The sequence below is a fragment of the Monodon monoceros genome, unplaced genomic scaffold (assembly GCF_005190385.1).
Source record: "Monodon monoceros isolate NGI ecotype Baffin Bay Population unplaced genomic scaffold, NGI_Narwhal_1 Super_Scaffold_18, whole genome shotgun sequence".
NCBI lineage: Eukaryota > Metazoa > Chordata > Mammalia > Artiodactyla > Monodontidae > Monodon > Monodon monoceros.
This window is the reverse complement of record NW_021703774.1, coordinates 85,666,857-85,677,867: the sequence shown is the minus strand read 5'-3', so window position 1 is coordinate 85,677,867 and position 11,011 is coordinate 85,666,857. Positions and strand designations below refer to the sequence as shown.

Below are 11,011 nucleotides of genomic sequence, written 5' to 3'. Positions count from 1 at the left end.
CAGAGAACCTTTCCCAGCTGGGGGTCAGGGGGAGCTATGACTATGGAATAAGCATCAGAGAGATGCAACATTCCTAGTTTTGAAGATGGAAGGGGACCACGAGTCAAGGATTGCAGCCTCTAGAAGCTGGAAAAGGCAAGTAAACAGAGTCTCTTCTAAAACATCCAGAAAGGAACGTAGCTATATTGGTACTTTGATTTTGGCCCAGTTAAGACCGTTTCAAACTTCTGACCTAAAAAGCTGGAAAGAATGAAAGTGTTGTCACTATATTTGCAGTAACTTGTTACAGCAGCAATAGAAAACTAATACACAAACTCAAAGATATTTTGAGACAAATCAGGAGATTTAAACAGGGATTAGGTATTAGATAGAATATTGAGGAATTAAGGTTAATTTTTGCTAGGGTATGGTAGTAGTATTTGGGCTTTTTTATCCTTGTAGAGATACATACTGGAGTATTTATAGATGAAATAATACAGTGATATCTGGGATTTGCTTTAAAATAATACTGCCCCTCCCAGCAGGTAAGATACTAAATTAGCAAAAGGCTGGTTAACTGTTGAAGCCTGGGGCTCAAGATACTATTTTACTATTGTATATACTTGAGATTTTTCATAGTAAGTTAAAAGAAGTAAGTTAATTTAGGAGAGTGCACCTGAACGCTGCAGATCAGCACTATCTGAAATTTTCTATAATAATGGAAATGTATTGGTACTAGCCACAGGGCTATTGAGAACTTGACACGTAGCTAGTGTAACTGAGGAATTTAATTTCAATTTTATTTTAATTGGCTAAATTTAAATAGCCCCACATGGCTAGTGGCTACCATATTACACAGTGCAGCTCTAGATATTAGAAAAGAGCCATGCTGCCTTACTGTTAGAATTCAGTTAATAAGTAAGCTCATGAATCGAGTCAGTGTACACCTGTTATTTCTATCCGCCCAGCTTCTCTTTCCCTTTCTTGCTAATAGTAGTACCCAGCTCCGAGCCCCACTCCAAGCCCTTCTTCACCAAAGAGGTGGGGCATGAGACTCAGGCTACAGTACAACTTCTTCCTGGCCCAAGAATAATGACCAGAGGCAGGACAACCACACTCCTTGCTTGGAATCTTCTGTATTAGGAAGTAAAGTAACTCCCTTGATCAGGAGTTGTATGGATGGAACCCTAGAACTGCTAGCCATCATGCTCCCTTGACACATGATGAGACTCCTAAGAGAGCAAAACCAAAATTAGGATAAAGATGGGCAGAGTCTTCTCTTCAAGTTCTTAGATCCAGTCAACTGTGGAGTCAACTCCACCCTTTCTTTCCCTTCTTTCAGTTGGAGAAGCCAATAAATTCTTTTTTTTTTTTTTTTTTTTTTTTGCTTATGCTATTTTTGAGTTAAGTTCTAACAATTCCAACTTTAAAAAGTTTTAATACAAAGTCCCGTAAAAAACTTCTTAATGCCAGGATCATTAGCAAAATGGTAAGACTAATGGCACTGCTATAAGCTGAACTGTGTCCCCCTAACCCCCATCTGACTATATTGGAGAAAGGACTTTTAAGGTGGTGATAAGGTTAAAGGAGGTCATAAGGGTGGAACCCTTATCTGACAGAACTGGTGGCCTTATAAGAGGGAGAAACAACAGAGGTCTCTCTCAGCCACGTGAGGACACAGTGAGAAGGCAGCTATCTGCAATCCAGGAAGAATCCTCACCAGAACCTGACCATGTTGGCACCTGATCCCAGGCTTCCAGTCTTCAGAACTGTGAAAAAATAAATTTCCATTGTTTAAGACACCCAGTCTGACATTTTGTTATGGCAGCCCAAGCTGACTAATACAGGCACCCAGTATAACTTGCCTAGTGGCAGTTACTACCAGGTCCTTCTTCAGGGTGAAGTAGACCCCGACTAGCAAAAATAGTGATATTGGGCTTCCCTGGTGGCACAGTGGTTGAGAGTCCGCCTGCCAATGCAGGGGACACAGGTTTGTGCCCCGGTCCGGGAAGATCCCACATGCCGCGGAGCGGCTGGGCCCGTGAGCCATGGCCGCTGAGCCTGCGCGTCCGGAGCCTGTGCTCCGCAATGGGAGAGGCCACAACAGTGAGAGGCCCGCGTACCGCAAAAAAAAAAAAAAAAAAAAAAGTGATATTGATCTTTTGTTATTCCACTCTCAGTTTTGATTTCAGTTTAGACTAAAGTTGCTTTTTAACTGGTTTTTACTTTTTCAAATAAAAAGATCAGCCCAGCTATCTTGAATCTCATTACCAATTCAGAAGCATTACACGAATAATATGGAAAAAAAGTTTTTAGTGACATTAAGCAGCTAGAATTACATTGGGGAGAAAAGCTGATAAATCACATAGTCAAATTCAAGTATTAATCTTTTTAATTTTTCATAGTTTATTGCTTATATTGATAGGTTAAGAAAGTAAAGTAAAATTTTCCTAAGTACTGATTCATAATGTTTATAAGCAGCACATAAAACATTCAGTTTCACAAACAGTAATATCCAATGATCCCCTTAAATGCAATTTTAAATCCTTACTTTAAGCTAAGTGCAAGAATAATACAATAAGCTAAATACACACAACACCTGTATATGCTGAACTACAAAAGTGGTTTCCACAGCCACACGTGGTCTTAGTCAAGTACACATTTCCACAATGAACAAGTACTAACAAATATGTTAATAAAAACACGACCCCAAATGCTTATCCTACCATCAGCTTTTTCAGCAATGCCATTCCTGCTACTGAAAACACTTATATTTAGAAGCTTTAATTTGACCTGGGGAAATGAGTTCTCTTAAAACCTGACAAACAGTATAAGACCCAAAGATTTTTTTTTTTGCGGTACGCGGGCCTCTCACTGCTGTGGCCTCTCCCATGGCAGAGCACAGGCTCCGGACAGGCAGGCCCAGCGGCCACGGCTCACGGGCCCAGCTGCTCCGCGGCACGCAGGATCCTCCCAGACCGGGACACAAGCCCGTGTCCCCCGCATCGGCAGGCGGACTCTCAACCACTGCGCCACCAGGGAAGCCCAGCCCAAAAGATTTTAAATCAAATAGGTCTTCCAACACAGAAGAATTCATAGGAAACTTTTAGTTTCTCAAAAAATAAAAAATTAAAATCAAAAAAATCACTTGTTATCTAAAGAAAAGAGTATTAAAACAAATTATCTTAAGACAAACACTCTTAAAAAGGCTGTATTTTCTATCATTTTCTCCTTAAAAGAAACACAAACCAGTTCACTATCTTTTAATAACTTAGACTACTGTAATCTAAAAACTTTAGAAACATCAAACACATGTCTTAGCTATCAAAGGTACCATTGAGATTTCACATATTAAACAGCCACAGTACAGCCTACAATGGCACAAAATCAGAAGGAACTGAATGGTTTGCAAGGTACTTTGACTTACATGTGGTCATTAAAATCCAGTAAGTAATTCAAAGTATAGTAATATAACGGCAGGCAATTAAAGGCTCAAATATCACTCTAAAATTGAAGACATGAATAAAGACTGAAAACGTTGTGGTTCTCTATCTTTCATTCACATGGCTAGATATCAGAACCTTACTGTGGAAAATACAGTTATTAAATACGGTTTCCCCAGAAAATAAGCTTCAGAAAGTACCAAAGGTGTCAAGATCCATAGTTTGCTTCATCAAATGCTTTTCTAGCTCGTTTCAATTCTTCATTCATAGTAAGCAAGTCTTTAACCCTAGCAAACTTTCTTGGGTCCTTTCGAATCAAGAAGACGATATCTTCAACTTGTACCCGACCTTGTCTTCCAATTGACATTGCCTTGTGAGTCTATTACAAAAAAACATATTAAATTCAATTAATTTTTTAAAAATCTAACATTTTATTCTTTTAACTTGTGTCTATTTAATGCTGGTGAGTTTGAAACTTTCTCTAATTATTATAGCTAGTCACTTATGAATTGTCTTTCTATTAATGTCCTTTGTCCACTTTCTACCATTATTAGCAATGTTTCAATGCTTTATAGACATTTTAATATTAAGGACATTAAAACTATCAAATTCATTGATTTAAAAAAAAATTTTTTTTTACATCTTCATTGGAGTGTAATTGCTTTACAATGTTGTGTTAGTTTCTGCTGTTTAACAAAGTGAATCAGCTATACGTATACATATACCCCCATATCCCCTCCCTCTTGCCTCTCCCTCCCACCCTCCCTATCCCACCCCTCTAGGTGGACACAAAGCACTGAGTTGATCTCCCTGTGTCATGCAGCTGCTTCCCACTAGCTATCTATTTTACATTTGGTAGTGTATATATGTCAATGCTACTCTCTCACTTCGTCCCAGCTTACCCTTCCCTGCCCCTCCAGTGTCCTCAAATCCATTCTCTATGTCTGCGTCTTTATTCCTATCCTGCCCCTAGGTTCATCAGAACCTTTTTTTTTTTTAGATTCCATATATATGTGTTAGCATATGGTATTTGTTTTTCTCTTTCTGATTTACTTCACTCTGTATGACAGACTCTAGGTCCATCCACCTCACTACAAAGAACTCAATTTCATTTCTTTTTATGGCTGAGTAATATTCCATTGTATATATGTGCCACATCTTCTTTATCCATTTTCACTGATGTTTCTTTCTGTGTGTTTTGATATATGTAGTTTGTCTTCATTTGCATAAAATAATTTTATTTCTTTGTAACCACCGCTTCATTTAAACTTTGTGTCCATTTCAGTAGCTGATAAATATTGGTGGGTTTCCTTAAAATCAAATCTCATCCCCTACCGTTACATATTCATACTGCAAAAACAAAAATTCATCACAGCATTATTTCTAATGACTGAAAAAGGGAAATTAAATATTTAATAAATTGAACAAATTTGAGCACACCTAGTCAATTAATATTGTGAAGCCATCAAAAATATTAATTATGCGGTGACACAGGGAAAATGTTGTAGACGTACGTTAAGTGAAAAAGCAGGTTCTACGACTATATATACTGTATGATTTCAGTTTTATAAAGTTTAAAAATATGTGTAAAAAGACAAAAGAATATTCACCAAAATCTCAGCATTAGTTATCTCTAGGTAGAAGGATTACAGGTTTTTATTTTTTCCCCTGCACTCTTTAATACTTTCTAAATTTAATCAATATTACTTTCATAAGCAGAAAAAGATTTTAAAAAATGCACTCTCTGACCCAGTAATTTTACTTCTATTATTCTTTATGAAGGAAATAATCCAAAACACAGGGTAAAAATTCATAAGAACTGAACACAAACACACTCAGTATTCCCATCCCTGCAAACATATCCAGAGAAGGGGGAAATTTCATGAATATGGTCATTCAAACTTATCTACTCAGTTAAAAATAATATGTAAATAATTTCAGTAGGGAAATGGTTAAGTATATTAGAAAATAATTTGAATGAATTTTATGCAGCTACTAAAATAATTGTGATTAGAACATAGGAAATATGTATTAAAAACTTTGAGTAAAAAGAATGTTTACTATGATCAACACTATGTAAAACACTGTATATCTTTACATAAATACTGGAAGAGGGAAATTTATGTTGGATGATGGGATTATGGGTAATATTTTACATTTTATTCAAGGATCTTATAATTATGTCCTTATAAATAAAATTCAGAGGAGGGGGTAGAATATATTGTGTGTGCATGTGTGTGTGGGTGTTTGTGTATGTGTGTGTTTGTGTGTGTGTATACACCCACACACACTTATCTCTCTCTATCCTTAATGATAAATAGTAACTTCCACAAAACAGGCACTCAAATGGCACTCAAGCTTATTTCAAAGGATGCCATAGTTCTAGTCTTATCTAAAAGTTAGAATTTCAAATCTATTCCTTAATTAACTAAGACCAATTACAAAAAAAACTTACCATTTCAGTGATGAACTCTATGACAAGGTCTTCAAGAATATCTACTGACTCAGTATAAGGATTCTGGTCGTCCCCAAACCCATACATCATACACCGTACTGTAAAAAGAACAATCATTTTTGTTTAAACAAACTTGACCAATACTTTTTCAAATTAGAACTAAGCTATAGAAGATATTGGTATGAAAGTATATTTACATTGTATTTCTTGTCTCCAAGTATGGATTTTGGTGTAAAAGGTATTAACCACTAGCACATAACCAACTGTTCTTACCTAGCCTTCCCTAGGTAGGAACTCCCCTTCCCTCCCAGCTACTGAACCCTGATATCAATATTCCTTCCCTAATTTCTATTATCTACTCACCAACAACCCCAGAATACCTTTAAGTAGGAAACTTCATAGCAGGAACAGGATGAGTAGCAATGGTTTAGCCTTTACTGGGAGTGTTTTCGGGGGTGAGGGGGAGGTCTTGGAAAAAAGAAGGCAAAATCCTTTCTGATACTACCATAAGGAAGAGGACATGAGAGAAAGTGCTCCAATTACCTTCTTATAGGAAGAACAGGTTAATCAAAAGGAGAAAGCAAAGGGCTTACTATACAGAATCTTGACATTTTATTCCCTGGATCAAAGCAACTGCCAGCAAAGCCCTTTCAGTCTTCATCTGAAGGAACCATAGAAAATGCAAAAGAGAAGAAAAGTCTACAGAGTAATGAAAATAACTGCTAATAGCTAAAACTTATATAGCCCTTACTACATGCCAGGCACTGTTGTAAGCGCATTTAATCCTCAGGACAATCCTCTGAAGTAGAAACTACTATTATCCCCATTCTACGTAGATGAGAAAATTGAGGCATAGAGTTTAAGTGATTTACCCAAGGTCACACAGATAGTGAGATGGAACTTGAATTTGAACCCAGATGATCTGGCTCCAGAGTCTATACTCCTACCCACAACAGTATTACACTTCTTGGTAATTTAGGGCAGATGGGATCCATATGGATTCTTATGCTATAGCCTATAAACTCCCAATCAGTCCATGGACAAGTTTTGAGAAGTCCTGGAACCCTACTGAAATTATATGTAAAAATTTTATACCTTATTTGTGTGTGTATTTTTCTGGGAAGAGGAATCAACTCTTAGCAGATTCTCAAAGGGGTATATAAATACTAAGAAACTCTGTCATATGTTAGAAATGTTTTGTATCTTGATCTGACTGGTGGTTACAAGTATATGTATATATGGAAAATTCATCAAGCTGTTCAATGAAGACTAGTGCAATTTATTGTATTTAAGTTTTACATTTTAAAAAAAGGAACGGGGCTTCCCTGGTGGCGCAGTGGTTGGGAGTCCGCCTGCCGATGCAGGGGACACGGGTTTGTGCCCCGGTCCGGGAAGATCCCACATGCCGTGGAGTGGCTGGGCCTGTGAGCCATGGCCGCTGAGCCTGCGCGTCCGGAGCCTGTGCTCCACAACGGGAGAGGCCACAACAATGAGAGGCCTGCGTACCACAAAAAAAAAAATTAAATAAATAAATAAATGGAACGAACTCCTAGAACACTTCTAAAAGTAGGAATGAGTACGTCAAGAATAATTTCTATTTAGGAGAAGCAAAAGCAGGCAGAACTAAGAAGACAGTAGACCAGGCCTGCGGAAGAAAAGAAACAGGTGACCTAGAAGCCAGACTAGGATAGAGAAGTGCCCCTAGGGTTTATTCTGGCAAAAGCTTTTAGGTCCAGATACAGGAGGGAGAAAACAAACACAGGAGCCAATATTTTCTCCCCTCTGTGTTTTCTGGATTCTGAAATTTTTTTTTGCTTTTTCTTTTTTTTGGTTTTTTTAGATAATTTCAGACTTAGAGAAGAGTTGCAAAAACAGCACAATGTTCCCGAAACCCTATATCCAGCTTCCCCTTATGTTAACATCTTACACAACCAAAGACATTTCTCAAAACTAAGAAATTAACACTGGTACAAATACATAACTTATTCAGATTGTACCAGTTTTTCCACTAGTGTACCTTTTCTGTTTCAGGATCCCACAATATTTAGTTGTCATGCCTCCCTAGTTTCCTCTGTTCTGTGACAGTTCCTCAGACTTCCCTTGTCTTTTTTTTTTTTTTAATTTATATATTTATTTATTTATTTTTGGCTGCGTTGGGTTTTCGTTGCTGCACACGGGCTTTCTCTAGTTGTGGTGAGTGAGGGTCACTGTTTGTTGTGGTGCACAGGCTTCTCACTGCAGTGGCTTCTCTTGTTGAGGAGCACGGGCTCTAGGCGTGCGGGCTTCAGTAGTTGTGGCTCGCGGGCTCTAGAGCGCAGGCTCAGTAGTTGTGGTGCACGGGCTTAGTTGCTCTGCAGCATGTGGGTTCTTACCAAACCAGGGCTCGAACCCATGTCCCCTGCATTACCAGGTGGATTCTTAACCACTGCGCCACCAGGGAAGCCCTTCCTTGTCTTTTATAACCTTGACACTTCTGAAGAATACTGGTCAGTTATCTTGTAGAATGTCCCTCAATTTGGGTTTGTCTGATGTTTTCTCATGATTAGGTTGTGGTTATGAATTACTAGAAAGGGAATCACAGTGATGATGTACCTCTTAATGCGTCATATCAGGGGTATGTAATGTCAACATATATTACTGGTGATCTTATTAACTTTGATCACCTGGCTAAAGTAATGTCTGCCAGGATTCTCCACTGTAAACTTAATATTTTTCCTTAAATATTTTGAGGGAGATACCTTGTCATTAACATTCTGATGGGGAAAATTCATCAGTAGGGAAATATACTTCACTGGAAAAGCAAAATCATATTAGACAGGAAGTATGTGAACTGCATTTGGTTAAAGGGTCTGTAAAGACATAAACAAATAGAAGTGAATGCTTTGAAATTTTGTGTTATATTAGCAAAAATTTTTTTTAAAAAAGAAGGTCTAGGAGAACAGATCTTGGTCAGTAAGTCATAGGAAGATTCAGGTAAGACAAGGAAAAGGCTGTGAAGATTCCAAATTCTTGTCATCACTCTGGGATGCTCTGGTGTAGGAATCCCCTTCTTATGCCGACTTAGGTAAAACCACGTACAAATGGAGTAAATAACATCAGAGATGGAATAAGTAGTGGTAAGCTTAAGGTGAGAGATTGAGATATAGGAAGGGATTTGAATGGCAAAAAAAAAACCCCACATATTGACTCTGTAGTTTCAAGAGCATTTGGGAACTGCTTACATCGGAACCAGCATAAATAAATCAGGTGATGTGTCGCCTTATCAGGACTGGGATGGAGAGCACTTTCTCACGGTGCCTTAAAGGGGCTGACCTTGAACATCAGTAGTAGCAGCAGCTCTCCTTGCTGCTGCCACAAAAGGTCTACTGAGGGAACAGACTAGACAACCAAAACCTTATAATCTCTATGCCACTGGACTGCCTCACATTGTTCATCATCTTCCTGCCTTGTCCATTGCCTTAGTCCAAAGCCCCAACTTAATTCCTACCCTCAGCACCTGTTCCAGGACCCAAAAGAACCTTTGGCTTACAGTCAAAGGAGTCCCTGCTCCTACTGCTGAAAGGTAAGGGACAGGGGAGGTAACGGAGGTATGTTCTTAGGCCCTGAATTGAAACACTGATCACATCTCTTTACTTAAAAAAAAAAAAAAAAAAAGTATGGATGTGTGTGTATGTGTGTGTGTATACACGCATATATATAAATACATAAATTGGGGTTAGGGTTATTACTATCTGTGATTCACAGGTTAAACAGAATTTATGCACAAGTCTGAGAATATTGTCCCTACAAGGAAACACATTCAGAACAATAAATCTACTTTGAACCGACATACCCAGAAGTTTTTATCTATAAAAAATCATTGTCAAATACTACTTACATTCTTTAGAAAAAAGTCTCTTTCTTTTACCCTGTCCACCTTCTGCACCTCCTCCAATTTCTTCATTTTCCTCCTCAAACTAGAAGTTAAAATGTATATATGGATACGTCAAGCACTGCTTTTGACTTTTTAATAATTAACATTTTTTCCATCTTCAACACTGATATCATGCCAGAAAGCCTAAATAAAGCAAGCAGCAAAAAACCATGAAACCTTAGCATTTTAGGGGCCTTACAACTATCCTATCCAACTTCAGACTCACACAGGAATGGCTTCTACAATGTTCACAACAACTGTACTGCCTCTCCTGGAGCAGTTCCAACGACCATACATTCTTTTTTTTAACCAACAAAGTTGGCCTATTTCTAGACAGTTTTACTATTAAAAGAGTTGATATTGAATAAAAGTAAGCAAAACTAGTATTTACTAAGCACTGCTTACACAGTGCTAAGAACTTTCCTCAAGTAAGACTTAAGCCTATTTTATGACATGAAAACCGAGGCTCAAAGTTAAATAACTTTGCTCACAGAGAACAAATACTAGCTTTGTCCTCTGATGATTCTCTAGGTGTTTCAAAGGGTGTCTGGCAAATATGGACCAAAAGCAAAGGGCAGGGGACCACCCTCCTACTCTTCCTGCCCCGCGTCCTACGACTAATCGGAAGAAAAAGCCTAGCACGGGGTGAAGTCCCCGATTCTCTCGGCTGAATTCACTAAGGAAAACAAACCCGATTCTCGGCCTCCGCTACGGTGCCCGAGGGAGTGAATAAAAAAGTGGGCTGGAACAGAGGCGGTCACTCACCGCGGGGTCTTCTTCTTCATCTGCCATCCCAGCAGCCAGCCACCTCCAGGGCGCGCCCGCCTCCCATGGAGCGGGTTTTACTACTTCCGCGGCCTCACTTCCGGTGACGCGAGGAGGTGGGGCAGGGCCTAGCTGGAAACCCGCCTGCGGAAGTGGAGCGCGCGCGCGTCCCGCCCAGCGGTGAAACCACAGCAGTACTAAAGGAGGGAAGGGTGACGTCTTGGTAAGAAGGAATTAAAAATTAGCAACGAAAAGGAAATCACTGGCTAGGTGCCGTGTATCTCGCTGTCTCCTTGAACTTGCTTCTGCGTATCAGATCACCGCTTCCTTATTCGGGACTGCAAAGCTTTGGATCATTGAGGGGCTAGCCAGGGGTGTAAACAATTTCAACAACTTAGAGTACCACTATGATTTATTGCCAAGCTTATTCGTTATTGGGGATATTGTACTTCGCTA

The 11,011-nt window shown here is 39.0% G+C and overlaps 1 protein-coding gene across 1 annotated transcript; it reads right to left on the bottom strand.

Moving 5' to 3' along the window:
- Positions 1-2,155: 2,155 nt before the first annotated feature.
- TAF13 (TATA-box binding protein associated factor 13) lies at positions 2,156-10,638 on the bottom strand. The gene is made up of 4 exons (XM_029227083.1): positions 10,556-10,638; positions 9,755-9,833; positions 5,878-5,975; positions 2,156-3,801 (listed from the first exon to the last, which is right to left on the bottom strand). Exons 1-4 carry the CDS (start codon positions 10,580-10,582, stop codon positions 3,631-3,633), a joined length of 375 nt encoding a protein of 124 aa, XP_029082916.1. The 5' UTR covers positions 10,583-10,638; the 3' UTR covers positions 2,156-3,630.
- Between the last annotated feature and the right edge of the window lie 373 nt (positions 10,639-11,011).